Below are 24,891 nucleotides of genomic sequence, written 5' to 3' on the forward strand. Positions count from 1 at the left end.
TTTGGTGACTCACCTTGAAGTCAATGAAGAGGAAAGTGTTTGAGGTGACACTCCACTCCAAGAGCTTTAGCACTCACTCCCAATACTGATTACTACTTGGAGAGGCTTGATGAATTAATGCTGCTTACCTAACTACAGAAAAAATGGCTGAAGATTGTAAGACTATACAAATCAGAGAAATCCAATCTCACAGATGTGACTATGAACACATAAAACAGAGAAAAGCATAAAAGTTAGTCTAAAAAAATATGAAATTCTTAAAAAAAAAAAAGGCCTGATGAATCACAGTAATGTTACTGTAATTTGCATGATAGGAGGGAATATTATTGTGGAAAATGTTGCTTGAAAAGGGACGTCTTCACCCAATACTGAATATTTACAATTGCATAAAAAAACATAATTGATCAACTTAAAAAAAATGTATTTGTGTAAATGTAGATGTAGTCATCATGTCCATTTTCAATCAGTTAATTTGAATCTTTTTTGAGACACACATTCACAGCAGTGAATGCTTTATTGTGGCAAATGTGTTTACTACTGTGGCTTGTGTGCTGCTCACCTCATGAGTTTTCTTTTCTGACGCTCTCTTCTTCTTCTTCAGGCTGGACAGCGGTGTGGAACTGTTGCTGGTCCGGGACAGCTGGCATCGCGACGACTTCTTCACCAGGTGGCGCCTCACACCGGGGTTGTCCTCAAATCTGTGACCTGAACCAAACACACACAAGCATTAGAAGCCCAAAAGCCAAAGGGCAACATTACTCAGCTCTGTTCTCTAGATTTCACACAGACCGATCCGATGAGTAATTCTGGAACCAATGCACAAATCATTAAGGACCGAATCTGCACGCAATAGTCTCTCTCATTACTTGGATTCACAAATACAAAGCTGTTTTTTATTTTTTTTTACTTTAACCACAAACATGCACAACACTAATGTTAACTGGATGCATTTTGTAAATAATAGCCCGAAATGTTGTTTTGAGGATTGTGAAGTGAACGATTAAAAGATCATTTCTGAGACAGGAGATGTGCTCCACATTGGAAAATCATAAATCAGATTTAAATGTCTGTTTAGGTTTCCAGCTGACAGAAAAAGAACATCCCATAATAGCAGGCAAAAGCTCCACGGGTGAGGGAGAATCTGTGTCCGCCATGGGAAACAAACAAAGGTCATTATTTGAGGGAGGTGGTTTTGCCCCCAGACATTTGTAAGTTCAAAGGAGTAATTCAATTTGCAAGCTCCGAAGCCCACAAACCATATTTTATTTAATTTAGCAAAATGAAGAGGTCTTGTCATTATAGGATGGACCTGGCTATGATTTGCTGTGTGAAGGAGTGGGGTGGTGCTGACTTTATATGGACAAAAGGACTGGGAAACCCAAAGGAAAATGCTCACCACCCATGTGGAAAAGTTTTTTTTTAGAATGCCCGAGGGTTTTCTTGTAATACATTATTTGGAAGTAATCATTATAATTTGGTAAATTGTAAGTCATGCATTGCTGGTTTTACAGGGTTAAAAGTTGGGAGGGAATCGCAGCTAAATCGATGCAGGCTTCTCTCTATTGGAAAAGCCCAATATGACAGGCATATCGTTCTTGTTTTAGCACCTAATAATGTCCTTTACTCCTTGTGTGTTTCTCTTGTGAGTCCAAATGCTTGTCTCTGCCAGTGTTGTCAGCCCAGTGTGGGTTCCCGTCACGTGTCCCCCGCCCCTCGCTCAAAGAACAAACTTTCCCTTTCCCTTCCATGCTCTTCTGCCCATTCATTTGTCAAGAATCTTGATGGACAGGGGTTCAAATCCAACCCAGGACGTTTGTCGCATGTCATCCCCCTCTTTCTCCCAATCTTTCCTGTCTGTCTCTACTTTCAACTGTCAAATAAAGGCGAAAATACCCCAAAAATAACCTTTAAAAAAAAATAATCTCGATGGACGGATGACGCACCAATCACCTATAAATCACAAGTGTGAACCCACTTTGGGTTTTATAATAAATATGGAAAATTTGATACATTGTGGCAATATGCAAACTTCTCAGCTGCACTCACCGCATTGAAAAGTGCAATGTTGTAGCCTCTCCAGCACACTGATTGGTGCTTATTGAAAACCAGTGAAGAATTAACTTCCAGCAATGGCTTCCACGCAATTACCTGCTCAGTACATCTCAAGGAACGGTAAGTGAAGAACATGAGCAACATTTCGCCATGCATAAGTCTTCTTTGTTAGTTGTACATTTCGGGAAGTTTTGAAACATATAGTATGAGCTTTTCCTCCATTTTGGGAAGCATCGTGACAAGACTACAAAGATGGTGGGTGTACTGCAACTGCCTAATGTAAAGCCGTCGGCTGCATGTTGAAAGGTCAGTAACTGGGGGGGTTCAAACTTTGAGCGCAGCACGATGCACGCTGCTCACAGCATGGGACTGTGCATGAAAAACCTGTCTCCATTGAACTCAACGGTTGAAGCGCTCACAGAACCTTTCTTGCGCTGAACTGTGAAAAAAGTTTACAAGACATAAGACTTGCTGTGGGAGAGAGAGTCCTCTTCACCTGAGAGTCAGCGCGAGTGACGAACATCAAAATGTTCTTCCATGCTCCACTCACCAACAGGTCAAATTCGATTACTGAAGCCATTGCATTATGCAAACATTGCATCCAAAACGGATGTTGTTATGGTCATCAAAATATGAAGGACGCCATTATAATGTACATCTTAGTCTGGATTGATTTATGCCTAAAGATTCCTCCTTGCTCTCAGTGGCAAAACTCATCAAGACAGGGCTGGAAAGCAGACACATTCAATAATTTTCTAAAACCTCTAAAACCGACTGAGGAGAGGGAGAGCAAGTGTGAAAGTGTGTGTGTGTGTGAGAGAGAGAGAGAGAGAGAGAGAGAGAGAGAGAGAGAGAGAGAGAGATGTTGTGTATGTGTGGCTATGTGTGAGCTTGTCATTGTGGATACCTTTGTTTGGGGGCTCGGTGCATTAGTTTAGGTAGTTCTAAGTTTAAACCAGCATAACCTGCTATAAATATTTTAACATTCTGCTGCGTCATGCCGAGCCCAGGGGAACAGAGAGAAGTGGAGAGCAGGATGAGTTAGGGAGGCTGTATTTCAGCTTGCGGAGCCTCCCAGGGGAAAAGCTCAAAAGGCTGTCCTTGTATGCACTGCTCCAGTTGATTTGGATGAGCTGGTCTTTCTTACCGCAGGGTTGACAGGGCAACGTCTGTGGGGTAAAGGACTTAATTTTGTTCCTCCTCTCTTCTGGGACTTGTGTTTGACCTTGTCTCTGGCCTTCGATCTTGCTGTTCTGTTGTGTTTAGGGGACAGACAATGCTCAGCATTCCTTACTTGCAGAATCAAGTCTAACCAAGATTCGAACACACTTTTTCTTTGATACTGGACATTTCAGTCTAGATAGCCTTGCTGAACAAGCCTCCTCGATGCTGTAAACAACAGAGCTAAGTCTCTCTTGATGATGCCATCAGGAGACAAATCCTGGAACTACTCCATTGACAGTGAATGGGAGATCAACTGTGCGGACAGTGACAGTGCCCAGAGTGATTTTACAAGAATACGGGCACATTTGTTTTATAACTGTTGTCAATAAATTACTTAACAACAGTAAAGCACTAACTACAGCACTTGAGTAAAAGCAGTAGCTTTTCACTGCTGCACATTCACAGACCTCTGAGTTCTCTCCATTATCTCTTTTGTGGTGAACTGGAAGAGAAAGCCTTTGGCTGTACTCTGATGGGGCTTTGCAAGAGCAACATAAGCTGCCTCAGTGAGTGCTCTTGATTGTTCTCTTGGGTCAGTGATAAGACACATGTGTTCTAGATTATATCTATTCTAAAAAGAACAAATTAGCAAGGCTATTCCAGTGTAAGCTAACATCTCGGTTTGATAATGCTGATCCATGTGCATTGTAGACATGAAATAAATGCCAAGAATGGTCCAAAATAATCCCTTCCATATCCATTGTCATCGACTTGAATGCCACGTAGAGTGCTGTCCACGTATCTGAATTTCTATCGCTCAGTGCACATTCTTTGGCCTGGGTGAGACACTAGGGCTGTGCAACTCTGATTCACAACATATTTGTAACCCAAAAATCTGTAATCTAGATGCCATTTAGTCCAAAACGAGGGGATCCTTCCCAACCTTTTTGACCTATAGTGACATCTCTTCTGCTGTATTGTGTTGTAGCAAATTGTCTTATTGCAAGATCCTACGCCCACAAACCATAATTTATGTGATTTGGTGTAATGAATAGGTCTTGCTATTGGGAAGGACCTGGCTATGATTTCTTGTGTAAAACAGACAGTGGAGTGCATGGGATCTGGCTTTATAAGGAAAAACAGATTGAGAAACCAGGGGAAAAGGTTAACCACATTATTTGGAAATTATATGTCATGCACCATTGACTTTAAGGAGTAAATGTTTGTAAGGTATGTTACTGTATAATAAGCACAGATGAAATGGATATTTTAAGACATAGAAAACATTTATGGCATAAATGTTGAATAAAATAGCTAATATTCATAGATATATTAATGTCATCTACAATGTAGGAAAGTGGCCCCATTCAAGAATTTCCTCAAACCTTTATATGGGCTGACCGATGTAAATGTCTACAATCGACAATTTGCATTGTCTCATGTGAATCTAAACCGCTTCTTCCTGTGTGAGAAAACATCAGCACTATTCAAAGGCTTTGCCACTACCTTTGAACTCTCTTGTGAGTGTTTTCAATCGCTCTGAGTGTCACATTTTCTGGCTTGATATAGAATAGTATCTGGCTTGATATAGTAAAACTCTATGAACTCTGTCATTTACCTCTATAGTCTGTTAATGCAATGAAAACCCCTGTAAACACCCCTGAATTTGGAACTGAACACACCCAGGGTTAGGGTTATGTAGATGCTCCTAATGTACTGTGCACTGCAAATGGTCCCATACACCATATATAAAATCAATGGTGTCCAGATGCATTGCAGTGGTTAGGGCCCCCACCTCATAAACCATGATTGGAGCCTGTATACCCATGCTGGCCTAAAATCAAATCCCATCAGAGCCCTCTCTCCTGTGCCTTACAAGCTCTGTGTCCCAGTCAGCCTCTGTTTCAATAAAAGAAATAAGGGAGGCGACACTCCTTAAAAATATGAGACCTACTTTATGCACCCAATGTACTAAACTTAACCTAGTTGTTGCTCTGTGTTGAGTTGCAGCACAATGGGACTCCACATGGCACTTGGAGACATAAACCAAGTGTCCATCCATTCTCATAAAATAAAAAAAGGTATCTCATATTGAGGTAGAGGCCGATCTGTCTCATTCCCAACTGGTTGCTGGTGCCAGATCCCAGAACCATCTTGAAGTCATCTTCATCACAGGACTAATGTGCAGTGTTTCCAAAGCCAAATAGAGATAAAAATAGCAAAAACAGCCATTGTTTGTCAATGAGATGTCTTTCCGCTCTAGCTGTGGCTGGGCCCAAAGCCAAATGGGGGCCACTGGATCAATGGGAAAGCAGGCAACAGCAGCAGTAGAGTGCTGTGTCAATTCACTCAATACTGTACACAACTTTGTTCTGCATGCAGCCATGAATAAGCCTCAGATTGCCATTAATTAAGCTAGCAGTGGGCCACACAATCAATGGAAACAAGTGAACTCCCGGTTATTGATTGTCCATCCAAAAATAGTGTATAGCGCTCTTCCACGTTATGCTACATGAGGCCTATATCAATGGAAAAAGCTTTCAATGTGGATTTCCAATTGAGTTTCAATGACTGCATTAGGACATGGGAAGCTTGATGTCAACTTGAAATATACGCTGTATATCTTAGGAAATAAACTATTATAAATTGTTGTGGATGATTTAAAACTCTACAATGAATGGCCACAAATAAAATTAAGTTGACCAGCAAGATTAATGGCAAATGTTGATCTTAAACCATCCTGACTAGGCCTCAAATTTAGGCTGAAGGATAGAGTAACACATACAAGGACTCCAATCACAATTAATTTGAGCTAATGTACCTACAATAAACCTGTAGCCATTGTGCTCCTGTGCAGCTGAATGGGCAAAGCATGGCACTAACACTGCCATGGTTAGGATTCCCACTTTGGGCATCCTTGCTCAAAATATCTGCACTCATGGTACCATTTGGTATTTTGGATAAAAGCATCCACAAAATAATAATTGTTACAGCTATATATCAATTGTTGATTAATGTTAGTTTCCTAAAACATTCTGTAATGTGTTGATTTCTATTTAACAGCTCTTATGACAGGACAACTACGAGCGTTAGACTACCAGTGAATAACCTGTACTGCATTTCAACGCCACATCAAATGAGGCCACATCAAAGCTCTCCAGCTCGCTAGTATTCAATTATCGCTCCTCTCCATGGAAAGAGCGTGGCTACTTACGGATAGGCTCCAGCGGCGACTCCAGGTGAGTGTGGATTGACTCGAGCAAGTCATAGTCATCGAAATCCAAAACAAACTCTTCAAAGTCCTCAAACCCCTCCATGTTGAACGATGAGCCGCGGAGCACAGGGTCATTTTGCCGCTGCTTTGGGGTGCCCAGACCTTTTTGTACGCTGGGCTGACGTTCTGGTCCATGGTGGTCAGCGCAACCGTCCCTCTCAGGACTCCCGGGCCCCTGGTTCTCCTGTCCCCCTGCGTCTGTCATCTCCTCCGTCGGCACCTCCTCCTCTCCTCCCCTCTCCAAGTGGACACACTGCTCATCCAGGGCTCCCAACTCTTGAGCGCCGTTGCTCACCCTGGGTCACTGTTCTACAGGGCCTGGGTCTTCACAGAGACCAAGGGCCTACCTCGATTGTGTTGGTCTTGTTGTGCAGCAGAACCAATGAGTAACCTGAAACGGTGTTGTCGTTGGAAACCAAAGCTCCTAACTGAAGCCCAATATGTCTTTGATGGCCAAAGATGTTCACCCACTGATAAGCCTAAGATTGTGGTCAGGGGTTCAAATCTATTAATAAGAAATTGTATGGAAGAAAAAACAAGCCCTTAAAGAAAAATCAAGGAAACCGTCAAGAAAATCGTCAGCCCAAAAATTCACCTTCCAGTTCGCTAATAAAAATCATAGGTATGACACAAGATCCTCAAGCACACAAAGAAAGATTTTGTCCCTGAAATCCAAACAAAATGCAAAGATGGAGCTGCACCCTCAGGCAGAAGCCCCCCTACCGGATCCACGATCAGTTAGAGAGAGTTAGTGAAACAGTAGCAACAGTCGCTTTAGCTGTCACTCCAAAAGCAAATATCGACATGGGGCGGTCTACTTTTTGAGACCCGCCTGCCAGCTGGATGGTGGCTCCACCCTTTTCCATGATGCCCACAGCCCATTGATCTTGTGGCTTCTGGAAAAGGAAGATATGGTGGATCAGTGCGGAAGGCTTGGTGCCTTTGGTTTCCATGGCGCCACCATCACTTTCCAACCTGGTGATGTGCAGAAGGGTAAAGGTCAAGTTCCAAAGGTTGAAACCTCAACAGAAGATGAAGGGTTTTCTTCTGAATTTAAAAATGCCAACATATACAGGGGCACATGCAGAAATGTATGAGCACATACACTCATACATGCACACACACACACACACCGAGAGGCACACACACACACACACACAAACACACATATACTCAGAACCTACGGTGCACACGTAACACTGCCAACGTGAAAACTGAACTGATGAAAGTAATGGAGTAGCATCCAAGATCAGCTGCGACACTCTGCTCAGTCCGATACGATGGTGCTGAATATCAGAGCGAGCTCCACTGTTCCCATCCCCAGGTCGCCATGGAAACCAGATTTCCCCTGTGGTGCTGTGGTCTGACTTGCCTACAACAGGTGTGCTAATTTGAGCTAAACAGGACCCTCCCTGAAACATGCCTGAATATTCACTGCGTGTGTGTGTGTGTGTGTGTGTGTGTGTGTGTGTGTGAATGTGCATGTGCATGTGCGTGTGTTGTTTTGAGCATGCAAGCACGCGTGTGACAACAGGGAGTATTGACATTTTTGCTGGCTTGTAATGTTTTTCAGTTCTTTATGAAATGCGTAGTAAAGTATGTTTCTTGAGATGTATAATGCAATGTGTTAAATATAAGATATGAATGTGTTTTCTCCAGGCAGGAAGTCTTTCAATTATTGGTATTCTCAAATAAATAACGGTCGCAAATCAGGTAGCATTTCTATAATGGGCTTGGTCACTAGTGACTTCCCAACATCGACTCTTTTAACATACTAATATGTATTTCAAATCTATATTTGGGTGAATATTACACAATATCTGTAAACCAAATCAACCAGTTTGACAATTATCCTGTAAAAAAATGCTTCAAAACAGCTTATGAAACATGAAACATGAAAAGATAATGAAATTATAAAATCATGATGTATGTATTATGGGCAGTATTATGGACAGATCAAAAAGTCCAAATTGTCTATGATGAAAACAAAGTGACAAAAAAAAATCAATATAGCTATTTTGCAAACAGTAGTTGGAGTAAAACCACGATCCACATTATGTCCTGCACCCAAACACATTGTGAACGGATAGAGAGCAGATTCACCAGAGTGGAAGAGAGACAGGATGTGTGATGTACATGGCCTGTCAAAGTCGAGCATCAGTCCCTACAAATCCGATAGGTTGTTGTGAGCGAGGGTGGCTGCCCTGTTTCTGTTTCCAGATGGTTCCTGAGCAGTCGATGATTGCTCTGCTCTGTAAAAGCAGGAAAGGCCGGGGGCAGGGTCGCTGATGAAGGAGAATCGACTGCAGCCTCCGTGTTAATTAATGCCCCCGGATGCCAGGATAGTGGATAGTTTTGCTTTGCCAAACATGACCCTTTTTCTCGCCCTCTCTCCCTCTCCCTCTCTCTCTCTCTCTCTCACTTGCTCTCTCTCTTTTATTCACTCAATATATTCACTTTGGTTAACTCTGTATTTGTGACTAATTTCTTTGCAAACACCTTCCCCATTTTTCACCTTGTTCCCCACTGTTTCTCTCTCTCTCTCTCTCCCATCTTATTTTTTATTGTTAATATTAACTATTGATATTTATTGCCATTTTAATCTTAACTCTATACAATTGAGGCAGACAACAGTCTAGTAGAAGGCCAACCCAATTACACTCGAGCTAAAACCCTTGACACAAACAAAATGGTGGAAATCCTGTTAGCACAGTGTTGTTGTAATGAGAATCGTTGAACAAAATGTTCAATTAATGCATTGATTTAGCCACTACAGTGAGAAAATGTAGATGTACAGCGCACCAACCTAGATCTGGCTCATGCTTGTGTGATTTCTACCGTACTGCCTGGTGTACGAGCACACACTGGATTTCCCTCATGCACAGCTCTTGAGTTAGCACGGCCTAAAGATCGCATGCCGTAATTCCCCTAAGCACTGCGCATTGCAAAAAGCGTTATGCATGAATGAACAAACCAACCAACCAACCAACACACAGAGCCCAGCTCTTACAAGGTGCTCTCAAGCACCTGATAATACTTAATACAGCTATTCATTAAAGGATAATACCGGTGTAATTTTAGTTTTCTTTTCCTATCACCATCAATTCCCATGAAAAGTCTAAACCCTCTGCTTGTATTTGCCACAGTCAGAAGCTACTACTGTACTACTGAAGTCATAGGCTCCCACTGTTTTCAAAAATACATTAAAAACAGCTCACAGAGACATACTGCTGCCTTGACTACCATAATACATTATGTTGAGCGACACACTTATAGCAGTTTTCCTAACATGACCTTATCATGCAGCTAATAATCAAGTTTAATGGGGACTTTACTGGTATGTTACTTCTTACGTTACTTCTGGTATGTCTCTGGTCTAAAATGGCAAACTGAGGCCTTGCTGGAAGTCTTGCTGTTTTTAATATTTTTTTAAAGATTTTTAAGTTTTCATAAAGAAAATGTGTCTTTCACAGTTATACAGCAAAATAATATGACAATAAAATACATGGTTCCAACACTAGAATTACATACAAATCACAAGCCTGATTTCAAAGTACTACAAACCACTCAGCATTGAGGAGACTAGTAACATTGCAATATGTTTTAGAAAGGATTTGAAAGGCCAGTGGATTTTGAGGGTCTAAGAGACGGCCAACAAGCTGTGAAGGGGGGATGAATATAATTAGAACTACTACAGTTCGGCGAAAATTTGGAAGTCTGGCTTGTACAGAAAGGGTGTCTGGGAAAAGTCCTGCAGGAACACTCAGGAAAAGCTGAGATATTTCAATTCTAAAATTCAAAACCGCCATCAACTGCCAGGTGCTGGGCCTTTGTAGTATTAACAAGGGATATGCAGAAACCCTGCACAGGGAGATAATGGGAAGACAACTGTGTAGTACTTCTCACTGCCAACAGAGGGTGCTGAACCCTATCGTTCACCCCCATTGCAGAAAATATATCTATTTTATTGAATTCCATCTGGACAAATTACCAAACAAATCTTAAACCAAAAGGCTAAGAATTATGTGCAAATACCCCAACATTTAACATTTAAGTACATACTGAGGCACTTAAAATTGATATTCTGACTGAGATTTGTTTAGATATTTATTACTACTACAGTCTAACTGGCCTATGACTATATATGTATTCATATCAGTGGGTACTTTCTGTCTCCCGCAGCACAACAGCCAGGAAGGCATCTAGAGAACGGCATCCAATTTAGGCAAACTCTGAACGTCAGGCAGAAAGGATGCTGACGATGCCTTTCCTTTTACTGTCTATTAAGAAGTGAGATCGGCTCAGAGCAGAGTGCTGAAGTGACTGAAGGCCTATGAGATGATTTTTGGGTTGCATAAAATTTATTTCACGCAATACCCACAGTAATCTCTCTCCTGCTCCTATCTTCTCTCTCTCTCACCCACTCACTCACTCGTTTACCCACTCAAACACACACAGTCCCAACTTCCATACTCCAATACCGATGACTGCTTCTCTCACTGCTGCCATGATGTAAAGAGAAGGACTCAGAATATGGATGTGAGAGCAACAAGGGGCTTGCAGCTTTAAATTGCTTTGCTATCTTTTAGAGAGATTCCATTCTCATCTAAACTGTGAAAGATTAGAGCAATCCTAATCTCCAAGAACCTCTGATTGTAAATCTCAAAATAGCTTCTCCTGGTAAAGAAACTTTGGTAGCATTTTCTGAGCATTCATTGAAAAGTACCATTCAAATTCTTGGTAGTTAATCAACTACTACTTTTTAGCCATGAAACCATCACAGACAGCAACAGTCTGCCCAATCGTGACCACACATACATTAACCAAAAAGTTTACCATACAAGAGCCTTGTGAAATTAACGTGAAAATGAATCACCAGCCTAAATGTGCAGGGAGAACATTACTGCAGCAATCAAGTGGACCCTCCCTTCATTCGAACAGGTGAACGTTTTTATGCATAATTCCCTGCATTACTATAGAGGCTTCGCAGTTGCGTCACAAATCTCCCAGCAGCCACGTCCGGTGGATCATGGAGGTCCACTGGAGAATTGGCAGTGCGTAATTAATGTCTAAATATATAACAGCTGAGCTAGAAAAAGAGAGATGAAAAAGATTGTTGTGGCATGGGTGTAGGTCAATTCTGTAAAGTTTTAAGTAAAACTAAGTAGCCTGATTTTGTTTCTAAATTTAGAGTACTGTGACAGAGGAAACCATCTTGTCATTATAGCCCTTTCCCCTCCAAAACACTACAAGCACATTGCCAACTTGATGATTTTGTCACTAGACTTAGTGACTTTTCAGACACCTTTGGCAACTTTATTCCGCAAAAGCAACTAGCAACAAATCTAGCTTTTTCTTCAGATCCCGGGGAACAATGTTAATGTGTTGACTCCTAATGCATTTGGCGACAAATCAGTATTGATGCTGATTTGCGCTGCTTGTCTAATCTAAAGAGGTCTCATAATCACAGTGCTTCCCATATACAGCATATTACCTCCCTTCGCTTAAGGAAGGGGCTGTAGCAAATAGATGCAAATTAGCATATGACGTCATCTGTGACTTCTGGCAATTTTTTGAGCAGCCAAGAGATACTTTTCTTGAAGGAAAGCTGGCAACACTGACTATGAATTGTAGCTTTTTGGTTTTGTTAGCTATTTGTTAGCCAGCAGCAAAGCATTTAGCAAAGCAACCAATGTTAATGTGTGACTAATAGTTACTACTAATGCTAGCTTGTACTAGATATGTTAGCTAGTGCGCAAATCACATGTGTTTGGATAGTGATGGTTAGCTGACCAGATAAGTTGACATTATCTAAACACAAAATAGATCAGATGTATCAGTGGGGAAATGATCCGTTCCCAGTCAAAAAAAAGCACAGAAATCAATCATGTCTATCCAAAACACAATCAGCTGTTCACAGCCGCTGTCGGCCAAGAACTGTGGACCTCCAATATGGCCGCTAGAGGGTGTGTTACATCACCTACATGTCCCTTACTTTTCATGTCATCCAGGTCGGCGCTGGCCAACATCTGGGCCTCGGCCTCGTCGGTGGGCACCTGCTGGTAGACGGCGGTCTCCAGAGCCGTCATGCTGCCGATGCAGATCCGCTCCCGCAGGTCGTAGCTGCTCCGCTGGGCCCCCGCCAGCCGGTGGTGGACGGGCTTCCTCCGGAACCAGCCGCGGGTCGTGGTCACGCCTGAGGGGTCCGACTCCTGGGGAACACTGACCAGGGGGAGAGAGAAAGATCAATACGCAGAATTTACAGATTTTGAAATGTTACAATAATGAACAATAATAATCAACTTTATTTATTTATAGAGCACTTTTCAAAACCAAAGTTACAAAGCACTTCACAACAAGGAACAAGTGTAAGAAATAATACATGTAGTGCAAAAAAACAAAAAAACTGAAGGTACTGTTAAAATAAGCATAGCAAAGAGATAAAAAGACAAACAAAAGACAATAAATAACACAAATTTTATAGGAAATTAAATTCAATATGAGGCAACTTGGCTAAAATCAGACCAGGATAAAGGGAAGCTTTTTGATAAAAGCATGTTTTTAGGAGCTCCACATTATTTGCATGACATTATGTAATCTTCACTTTTCATTCTGACTTTTCATTGTTTTCTCCATAGTGTTCATTTGTGCCAAAGAGCCAATATTTCATGGTAAAAAAACAAAACAAAACAGTGTAGCCTACATTGAGTGGGACATAAAGTATATCACCTATTGCTTTGGACTGTTTCCTATGGACAAACCTTACAATATTGTATTGTATATTGCATGTTGTGTAGTTATTGTTGAATAATCCACCAGTGTTAAATCTGTCCTACTAAACAGAGAGCATGACTATGCTGCTATGACAACATGGTCTGAATTGTGGCTGTCGGTTGCATTGCTGCCTCTCCACCAACAGAGGGCTCCACAACACAGCGCCAGGCTTGGCTCTGCTCACCGAGCCTCTGAGTCATCCTCTGGCTGCGTTCACTCAAACACAGCAACATGACATTGCATGACACAGGCATAATGCTGCTTCAACCCTGCAAACGCTATCAAATGCTTCAGATTAAATCACCGAGTCAAGAGTGCTGTTTCCCAACCAGGCATTAGGAGTGACGAAGACCTGGACCACCATGCGGTCCCTGACCTCCCAGCAGCAAGCTCCATACATTATTCAAAGCATTACCGAATAATTCATATTCTGATGGTTGTGCATGTTTGCGAGCCAGATGGGTCATATAATATCTGAGATTCAGCTGTAGCCATCAATAATACTACAATAATAGCCTTAAGAACTATATGTTTATGGGTTATTTTTGATGTATGTTTAATGTTGTTCATATTCCCAAGGTGAAAAAACATTTGAAATACAGAACAGCAGTGTCAGTGTTACATGAAAAAAAAGTGTAGGACAGTTGCTATGCCTGTTTTAAGGTCACATTCATATTTCAGAAGGACAGATGTGTGCAATAAAAACGATAACAGCACTTTCTCCTGTTTTTAAATTGCACTGGTTGTGTCCTTTGTTGCCCAGAAAAGCGCTGCACTTGCTTTGCTGAAAGTGCTTTATAGATAAATTTGTCTCGACTTGCTGTAATTATCCGGAGGAACAAGATGAAACGTGTCTCTATAGTCTCTGGAGTTCATTGTGTTATTTGTACCATATTTTTTACAGCTCATCGGCGAGAAGCAGCGGGTCAGTTCCACATTTAGAAACCAAAATATGTCTTTGAATATTTATCCAGATGTCCAGATATTAATCTAGCTTTGGCATCTGTGTTATTTATTTCCAATAAGATTAACTAAATACACAGAGACCACAATGCAATATATTCTCCCATTACCTTTTGACCTTTTCTGATTTGTAAGTCATATTTAGATTACGTTCGGAATAAAAAAACAAATAGAAAAAAAAAAAATTGCAATGTAACAACAACCTTTTTTACACACAAAAAAAGCCTGCAGATCAATAAACTGCAGCCTACAAAGATGGCTATGCTGTATTATCCTCATTCATCTAATTTTCCTATGCATTTTTATGAGGAATTTGCCCAATATTGAATCATAGTCTCAATTCCTTTCTCCTGTTCCTGAGGATAACAGATTTAAAAGCATAGAACAATGCTTAAATGCACCAATCCTGTGATTTTAAATCCATGCAAACGATAGCAGTCCTCAGTGCAAACAGGTAGTTGTGGGATGCTGTGAGCACCTACCTGTTGCATGCCTCTTCCTCTCCCTCCTCCTCCTCCTCATTGTGTCCAGCGGCAGCATCTCCCCCGTCAGGCTCCTCCCCCTCTGTCGGAGCGGGCGTGGCTTTCCCCGACACCAGACGCTCCTCGTTTTCCATATGGAAGGTGGCGGGAGGAAGGGCTTCCCTCAAGTCCTCTTGGCTCCCCAAACTAAACTGAGAGGAAGAGGAAGATCAGGAAGAGGAGAGGAAGTTGGTAACATTGGTTACACCTAGGTTGTCGAAAGCTAGGGACAAAGCTGCAACAGCTCTCCAAACAAATCAACCGAACATATATAGTTGTAGGTCAGTTTTTTTTGTTAACCGTTATTTATATAGGAAAGGGTGAGTGAGCATTCTTGCTCGTTTTTAGCAACGTCCTACATCACAGTTATACACACTCATGCCTGAACACTGCCAAGAATGAGTAGAGTAGAATAAAGCTTTATTATCCCTGAGGGGCAATTTGTTTTGCACCTAGCAGTGTTCAACAGAGGACACTGAGACAGTACATAGACAAGACAGACAGACAGACAGACAGACAAACAGTACATAGCAAAGCATCTAAAAATACATCAGATACATCAGCAGTTAATAACTTAAGTCAAAAATCAACAATCAACAAACTGGTGTACAACAATAACTACAAACACCTCTTGGAGTCAAAGGCCATATTTGTTAATAGAATCAACTACAACTGGAATAAAAGAGTTCCTTGACCTCTTATTTTTGCACATGGGCATCCTAAATGTTCAGATGGCAGCTGATCAAATTCATTGTGTAGTGGATGCTAAGCATCTGACACAATAGCTTGATAGATTTAGCTTGGTACATTTGGTGGAGGTTGTTTTAGTGCCTGTTATTTATTTATTTATTTATTTAAAAGGGACAATGTACAGTTCAAACATAAATGTCACCATTTGATGCACCGTACCAGATTATAGCTGCAAGCTAATTCGCATCTGTCCCTTGGCAGGTCAAAGCAAAGAAACAGCACAATAACAAACAGTACAGAGTAAAAACAACATACAAAGTTATACAAAAAAGAACACACAAGACACGAAATACAAAACTACACACAAAAGCACATCACAAATGTATGCTTGTCAAAAAAAAAGTCATGAAGACCATAAGATAGAATATCAAAGTCAGTGAGTACAGAGCTGAGCAGCTTTGAACAGACTTTTTAAGTTGGTTTTGAAAGTGCTGATAGAGCTGCAGCTCCTCACATCGTCAGGCAAGGTGTTCCACTGATTTGTGGCTTTTACAGAGAAAGCTGATCGCCCAAACACAGTGCGGCGAAATGGTATGGTGCAATCTCGTATAGAGGATATTCTGGAGGATCTAATAGAATCCACTGAGCGAGTATACACAAAGTCATGTAGTGGAGGAGGGGCCAAACCATTTAAAATTGTATAAACCAGGCACAAATTTGAAAATAATCTAAAATTCTCAAAGCTCAGTAAATTGTATTTCTCCAGTACCCTACAGTGATGGAAATGCATTAGCTTTTTGTCCAGAGTTTTTAGAGTTTGTTTGACTCAAGAGGTCTTATGGCTGTTTCACCAGCCTGCCCCCAACATGTAATGCAATAAGACATATGGGAAAGAATCATAGCATGCATAAATATCTTGGCTGCGTCCAGAGAGAGACAGTTTCTAATATGTCTAAAATTTTCTAAGTTGTACTTTATGGTTTTAACCATTTTTTTTAACATGTTTCTTAAAGTTCAAATTTGGATCCAGTATCACGCCAAGATATTTAAAATCAGTGACTATGTCAATCCTTTCACCTTTGATGAGAATATCCGCGTTAGGAGGTTGTACCATGGTTTTAGAGAAAAACATACCTTTTGTCTTGTTTACATTTAGACTCAGACATGATTGATCAAGCCAATGTGTGATCTTATCCAACGCAATTGTTAGCTTGTTAACTTACAGTCTAGTTAACACATCTTTACAATATTGCTCAATTTGTTCCTATTCTTCAGACTCAGACGGCCCACAATAACCAAGGTCCTGCACTGTGAGCCACTGAGCAGCTTCACAGGAGTTGCTGAGTTGTTATGTTGGCATTAAGTGCCTTGCTCAAGGGCTCCTCCACAGTAGCTGGTATGGCAGGGAAGAACTTGTTTCCCTGTCCAGATTTTCCCAGGGTTTGAACCGCTGACCCTCCAGTCACAAGCCTGTTTCTCTGACCTTTAGCTGACCACCAGACCCCAGCCTGGTTACCTAACCTGATCCTCCCTGCTGTGGGAAAATACTGGCCTCAGCTTCCAAAAAAACAAAACAAAACAAAAAAAAACCTTTAGTTTAACTTTATTAGACCACCTCATCAAACATGCTAACTAGTCTAATGACAAAAAGCTTATCAATAAACTTATCAATAAATATGCAGTTTATAGGCCCTACTAGACTAGAGGTTAATTGTTGCATGGAATTCCTCTCATTTCTCTGAGTTGATGAATGAAATCCATAAAAAGAAACATTCTGCATTCAATTATAGGCTATATATTTTTTTTAACAATCTACTTTATTTATAAGCATAGCATTTTCTTTATTAGTAAATGAGATAATGAAAATAAAAAAGCCTACTTACAGAAAAGTTAAAATTGGAGTTCTGCCTCACTGTTATACAATTCCATTATTAGCCTATCATAAGGCATACAGTTTTTTTAATACAAACCTTAAAATCGAGGTTCAGCCCCACGTATCTCAGGTTGGATATAAAATTGCTGGATGGCAAATTTTAACCAGTCAAGTCACCTGTTGTCTGTTTCCAGATCCCAGTCTATCAAACTGTAGAGTTTAGTGTAGCCTACACTGTGTAGCTTGGTCTGGGTCCATCTACTGTTCATTGTATAGGCTCCTGACGTGTCACACCAAAGACAGAGAGGTATGCTTTGCTGATATTACTTTTCTTCTAAAGAAGGAAGACTGACTCAACCGCTCGTTTCCGTTTTTAACTGTCAACAGACTGACGGAGCGGAGAGGAGAGAGGAGGGGCTGAGAGAGATGCAGGTGTTAAAAGCAGAGACAGTAACTTAGTAAAGTCCACCTCAGTTTAAAATATAAGAGCTGTTATTATTATTCTTTTTCCTTTCTTCTACTCAGTTTCAAATATAGCCTATATTAGAGATGTGTGTGCATGAAGTTTCCATGTCTGCAGTCCTCTGACTGGTTGGTTTCAATTACACTACTGTGATGTTATGTTGGCTAATTAGCTAGTTAGCATGCTAGCTATCGTTAGATGCCATTAATTGACAGCCAGGATCAACTCATCAAGCTAACGTTGGCTAGCTAACTAGCTGTGTGTGTGTGTGCGTGCGTGCGTGCGTGCGTGCGTGCGTGCGTGTCCATTAAGTGCCTATTTATCATCTGTGTATCATGAAAAATGAATTTCATCACAGTTGGCAAAAATACCCTTACAGTGTTGCATCATGGCCTTAATGCTTCATCAGACGCGGCAGACTGGGCTTGACATGTTTTTGTTTTGGCCATAACCCTCTCATTAGGTGTGTGAATTAATTAGCAGCAGCTGTTAAGGTGTATTTTGGTAACTGCTGGGTCACCTTATACCCATGTATGGCACAGATGAAGATTGAATGTATCTTAGTCCAATATAAAAGAAAGTTGATAGGTTCCCTAAAGCAATATGTGATGAAGGTTATTTTCCCCTTTGTGAACACACCATAGACTGTAAAAAAAAAAAAAGGTCACACTTACACAGGCATAGATGGACAGGTCATCTTGTCCAGATGAAAAGGCACTGTATTTACGGTTTCCCTGTGTGTGTGTGTGTGTGTGTGTGTGTGTGTGTGTGTGTTTCACCTCTCAGCCCATCACCCCTTTAACAAATCTTAGGATAGTGATTAGCTATAACCTGTTTACTTACAGTTCATGTCCAACACCATAGTATGGATATAAGCCATCCATTGGCAGGTGTAAAATAAAGTCACTTGATGTGATGACATGTCAGTGTTGGTTTCTTTCTTTATGAGAGACTTGACTGAATTGTCCATGATCATATGAATATGTGACTTCTGTTCTGGGTGTGTTCTTGCATTAATGCAGCACTGAGTAAGCACAATGCTTCAAAGTCACTAAAATGGGCACTCTTTATTTTTGGAATATACCTTTGATTACCTTTACCAATACCGCTGACTTTAATTTTATGTGCTTCAGCAGCAGTGCCAAACTTGTATATTTTGAATGCTGAACCACTGTATGTATTTGAGTTCACTTGAGTGTTTGGGCTGCAACTAACACACAATTTCACACACAACCTTGAAAACACACACACATACTGTATATATATATATATAGTATAAGACAGTAAACAGCGGAAATGTGATCATTTGTTAAACATAAAACATACTTAAAAAGGACATGACCAACATGATTTCTACAGTCACATGGTCACATTTTGTTTTAAGCTGGCAATTCACCAGTAATAGGCTATACCTGTAAGAAAGATGCGACTATTTTAGACTTCAGTACTGTACATCAGGAGGATCAAAGCAATAGCTGCATCCTGCCAGAGAGATAATAACTTGAATGTGAACTATTTGCTGTGATACAAACCATTCACTTAATAGAGCACTCTATGCTGTAAGTGAAAGAACAGCAGTTAGGCACAGAGTGGGGTCTCAATTCAGTTTTATTCTACAGCAAACATGGTGAATACACGGTAATGAAAACAAGAACATTGTAAACTATAGGGCATTTTGACGGTATTTTTTTTTTTCTTTCTGCTGAAATACTAATTACATGGAAACCGATATAAACATTAAAACAATCCTCTAATCTGTGTGCAATGAATTCAGTTCAGCATTTTGGATTTACTTTCAAGTTTCTTTAAAAAAAAACTGTTGGACTTGACCCTGGGAGGAGAGCAGATCATGCAGCTAAGGTTATCAAAGAAAATGCATCTATCAATTTTAATTCTATTCTTTGACCTCGCGATGACAGTAGTTAACATTCTGGTGAAATAAAATGACCTTGATCATTAACTCCCTGAGGCAACCCACCAACTCAATGAACTGAGGACATTAACAGATGAAAAAGTACTAAGAGTGTGAAAAGTGTATCTGGAAAGTGCTGTGGAATGAAGTTGATATCTTGGATAGACTCATCACAGATGAGCTCCTAGTGCTGTTTTCCAGATTTCGCTCCCATTTTGATGACAATAATTACACATTTGCACAATCTTCATCTGTACCATAACTCGGTATATGGCGAAGGACCCAGTAGTTACCAACCTAAACCTTATTAACAGCTGCTGCTAATTAATTCACACACATGATAGGGTTATGGCCAAAACTTAACATGTCAAGTCCTGTCAGCTGGGTCTGATCAAGCAATAAGGCCATGATGCACAGGCAACACTGTAAGGGTATTTTTGCCAACTATGATGAACCTAATCATAGGCACTTTCACTGGGAGTGGATTCACACTATAGATGCAGTTGAGATGGTTATCAGTCTTCCTTCCTCAGAATCACAAAACTGTTATTAAGCATATCCATCTTTGGTGTTAAATACAAATTTACGATGAACTGGAGCTTAAGTTTGCCTCTTTCCATGTACTTTTCTCTGTCTTTCGTTAGGCTGCATGTTTACATACACACATGAACACTTATGCACACTAACGTACACACACGCGCGAACATACCTGTTAAACTAGTGCTTAGCATCTTTCTTAGGTCAGCTTTTTTCTTATCAGAAGTGTCACCTTACAGCCAAGGTAATTCCAAGCCAATAGGCCACACAGCAAAATGTTGTGCCTGTAGTACTGTGGAACCAAATGGTGCATGTGTATGCAAAACACAAACCATGTTGGCCTACTAAAGTTATCGTGTTGAAATTTCCATGTTGCAAAACAAATTTAAAATAATGTGTTTCTTGGTTCTGTGTTACACACACTCTGGCGGCCATATTGGAGGTCCTCAGCTCCTGGGCAAAATTGACTGTAATGCTGATCGCCTTTCTAAACTTACAAGTCATTATTAAATAGATATGGTCAATTTCTGTGCTGTTTTTGTCAGATTTTTTTAATGTCAGATTGTCAGCTAGCTAACCATAGTATCTGGTCAGCTATCTTTTGATTTGCACACTTAACGTATCTAGTAGAAGCTTGCATTAGCAGCGGCTAGTAGTTGCAGCTTAATGTTAACGTTGGCTACTTTTCTAATTTAGCCTGCTCACAAGTTAGCTAGCTGATGAAGCCAAAAATCAAATGTTTAAGTAAACTGCACTGACTCTTCTCAAACTACAACTCATAATGCTTTGTAGGGATGGAGAGTCGACTTAAAAAGAGTAGATTCTCGATTCCATCATGTAGATTCTGAGAATCGATTCTACTAATAAACGGAATTGGAGTCGACTTCTGTTGCAATCTCGATTCCAAACTCTGGAATCGTAGCAACTGTTTCATTTAAATGAATTTGTAATGAATTCATTCTGATTTAGGCCTATCTATACTAATCTGTGTTCGACTGCCTTGGTCTGATCCATTTCACAACAAGTGGGGAGGGAGGAGGGAGAAATTCAAGGCTCATTGGTTGAATGCCAACTGGCGTAAAAGTTCAATTTTTGTGTTGATTTTCATTTGGAATCGGAATTGATTTAGAATCAATTCCATTACAAAGAGTGGGACTCGGAATCAACTCCAAAGAATGTGGAATCGTCCATCCCTGCTTTGGAGTAGAGGCTAGTGTTTAAGACAAGACCATTTACTGTGACACAGTAACCTAAATTTGGAAATAAAATTACCATATCAGAAAATTCATTTTAGTAGAACGCTATTAAATGGATCTACACCCATACCACTACTATCTTTTTCAGGTATCTCTCTTTTTCCAGCCCGGTTGTTATTAAGCCATTATTTGCACACAGCCAATTCTGAATTTACCTCCATGGCACCAGATGTGGTTGCTAGGAGATTTGTGACACAACTGCAAAGCCTCCACAGACCCTGGCTCATCACTCTTATGTTACCTGTGGTTGGTTATCAGGTAGCTCTGTGGGCGTGGCAGCCACACCCTGCACGTCCGTCTCAGACTCCGCCTCCTCGTCTACCTCGTGGATGGTGGGTGTGACCTCGGAGGGCGGGACAGAGGTCTTTTTTTTCTTCCGTTTCTTCTTGCGCCTGCGGTCCATGCTGTGCACCCTCTTGCGTAAACGCTGGGGCGGGGGCAGGTGGGTGGACAGGGGATGGTGCGTGTGGTGAAATGTATGTCTGTGATCTGCGGCAAAGAACGAGGAAGTGCGTCAAAGATGGTTCATGATATCAAATAGTCCGCTGTCTGTCACATGTCTTGCTCTGTCCCTTTGCACTGTATTTCAGGTCTTGCTGTCTTACTTATATATCTGTGCATACCGTGATACTTTAAGTTACAATATTTCTCTGCACCAATGGCACCAGTGATTCTGATATGAAAATTGATGCTGTAAATGGTGTACTATACGTCATAAGGTCCTCTCAGGACGACATCAGCATCATCAGGAGAGGGGATAGTAATTATTGCCTGAACTCCTTCATGAATTTCAGGCTGTCTGGGATGTTCCTGGCCATATTACCAATTTTCCCCTGCCATCATGTCAAAATTGCAGTCCCAAATACCTAAAAAAAGCAAATCTAGGATCCTCTGAAAATTTCAGCTCAATCTGGAATTCCATCTCTGCAATCTGAGCCGCAACGCAAAAGCAGTTGTGTCATTATGCATACCAACCAAGAGTAACCGTAACCTCTGTATAAATCTATAAATTCATTCACGTTTGAGTTTTCCACACATGATAATTGCCTAATATGAACAAATGCTATTTTCTCAACCACAGAGTTTCGATTGCATTAAATAAAACAGCGGACAAAATAAGAGTGTCATCAACTGGCGCTATTCACAGAGGTGGTGCTCTTCACGGGGCACTGTGCTAATCTCCTATTAAGCACTCGAACAGGCAAAATAAACAAAAGCATTAGATTTCAATTAACTTGCTATAATAGGGAAATGCACTGTTTAATAAACATCAAAAGAATCCAGCTCTAATCTTAGACGCCCTTCTCTCCCACCAGTGCATGTGGTGCCCCTCTGCTGATCCCTCTAATACTAATCCACCAATACATTCTGCACATATGGAATCCACTGCCCTGCCCTAAATCTGCCCTTTTAATGGCCAACTCAACTCAAACTGTGATGGACATTACTGAAATTAAAGGTCAGGACCATATTTTGTGCATAGGTGCATACAGTACATACAGTACAGGATGACTTTACCCTACAACTATAATGCAAAGTCAACATGGAAGCAAATGTGATTAGATCCCATGTGATGACAGAAATGAACACAGAAACAAATTAGTGTCAATTTATAGACAAAGTTGGAGAGTGACAGATTGCATTTAATGGGGATTAAAGTATGCCAATAAAAAAAAACCAACTACTATTACTGCAACAAACACTAATAAATACAGTAGTCAATGTGGTTGGTTACTCATTGGATTACTCAGAAACAGTTTTGAAGAGAAGAAGGCATTTCCCATTGTGAGAATGGAGACACAAACCTAAATTTGCACTTTTTTTTTTGAGCCACTGTTACCCTGGCTAAAGTGTAATGTGGAAGTTAAATTGTCTAAATAGAATGGTGACTGTTTATTGCTTTATTTAGATAGTCAACCTATATAATGTTTGAAAACTTATTTTTCATTTACATCTTAAGAACATTTATAATACCTCCTCTTGTATAGCCTACCCTGTTTACCTGTGATAATAGTTCAGTCCAATCAAGGTAGGGCTGAGGAAGGTATAAGCTGGTCATTCTGACCTTGGTAGAGAGAGAGTAACAGCTTGCTGTGAGGCTGTGGAAGTGTTTATGATTTAAGTTGATATTTGTAGCATCCCGGGGCTGCATTTTTATGTTTCTTGATTTTTGCATATTATAATTTTTTGGTTAATAAAACCACAACCTCTTTTGCATTATATCTCGCCTCATGACTCCCTTCTTCAGTACACAGACATCTTTTTTTGAAGCTTTTCCAGTGCCAATCTGCCACACTAGCATCCCTTTTAAGTAGTGGTACAAGCAGTAACGCTACTCTCATTTTTTTCACAGCCACATTGACCTAAAAGTAACTGAAAGTAATGCATACTTACTTTGAGTATTCCAATGCATTAAGTTACAATCCATACTAGTGTTACCTGATAACAATGTTAAAGCGTTAATAATCTGTATTGGATTACAAAACATGATTTTTGATTTTGCATGTACTGTAACCTTCCCATCCTTGCCTATAAATAAGCATTTTGAGCTACACTTGTATAATTGTAGGTATAAACTAATGTTATTTTTGCTTGGCTTACACTCAAAGTCCTTCTCGCTGTAGTGTCGGCCCATCCTCTCTCCACTGGTGGAAGCAGAGTCGCTGATGATGTCCCCGAAGCGCTCCACAGACAGCGCCTTCTCCCAGCTCTCCTCCTCCTCCTCCTCCTCATCCTCCTCCTCTTCCTCCTGCTCGTCCACGGATCCCTCCTCATCTTCCTCCTCCACCTTCACCTGGAGAAAGATGGAAAGGATGACAATTACCAGTGTGGTAACTCCGACAGCTCTGAGCTCACTTTCCATTTGAAAGAGAACGGGGACAGACAGTCGAAAGGTGAGGGTGACAGTGAGGATTGGGGAGGAAAACAGAGGCAGAGAAATACAAGAGGAAGAGTGCACAAGAGGAATAATACAAGAAAAAAGAAAATGATGATACAAAAAGTTAAGCTCCTCACCTCCAGGCAATAATGTCTCAAACAAAAGTAGCAGTCTTTATTTTGTTAAGAAATCTATGAGGAATCCTATGGTATATATAGTTTACAAGTTACAATCTCACACCCACTGTATGATGTGAGCGTCTGTTCATATTGAAATAGATCAGTGTTTCCATGAAATTGGCACTTACTGAATACATAAAATGTGCTACTTTGATTAGTTACAGACAACCTAGGTTGAGGATTGAAATACCATTAGCCAAGTGGGCAATCCAATCACTGATAAATTCCTTTCGCATAACGCAACTTGGTTCTGACACCAGGAAAGCAGCCCCATAGGGAGCAGGTTCATGCTAAATGATGATGTCAAGTAAAATGCATATCCAGGATGAACATCAGACAAAATACACATGGGAGT

General features: G+C 40.7%; 1 protein-coding gene across 1 annotated transcript in view; it reads right to left on the minus strand.

The window, feature by feature from the left end:
• Positions 1–24,129, minus strand: part of slc4a3 (solute carrier family 4 member 3) — a 39,963-nt gene extending 15,834 nt beyond the window's left edge. The window contains exons 1-5 of the mRNA XM_078285891.1: positions 24,081–24,129; positions 21,721–21,968; positions 14,710–14,900; positions 12,486–12,712; positions 560–705 (exon numbers count right to left, since the gene is read on the minus strand). Of these exons, the coding sequence (XP_078142017.1) occupies positions 560–705; positions 12,486–12,712; positions 14,710–14,900; positions 21,721–21,968; positions 24,081–24,114 (846 nt within the window). The 5' untranslated portion in view covers positions 24,115–24,129. The remainder of the gene's footprint in view (positions 1–559; positions 706–12,485; positions 12,713–14,709; positions 14,901–21,720; positions 21,969–24,080) is intronic.
• Between the last annotated feature and the right edge of the window lie 762 nt (positions 24,130–24,891).

The sequence above is a fragment of the Centroberyx gerrardi genome, chromosome 10 (genome assembly GCF_048128805.1).
Source record: "Centroberyx gerrardi isolate f3 chromosome 10, fCenGer3.hap1.cur.20231027, whole genome shotgun sequence".
Classification (NCBI taxonomy): domain Eukaryota; kingdom Metazoa; phylum Chordata; class Actinopteri; order Beryciformes; family Berycidae; genus Centroberyx; species Centroberyx gerrardi.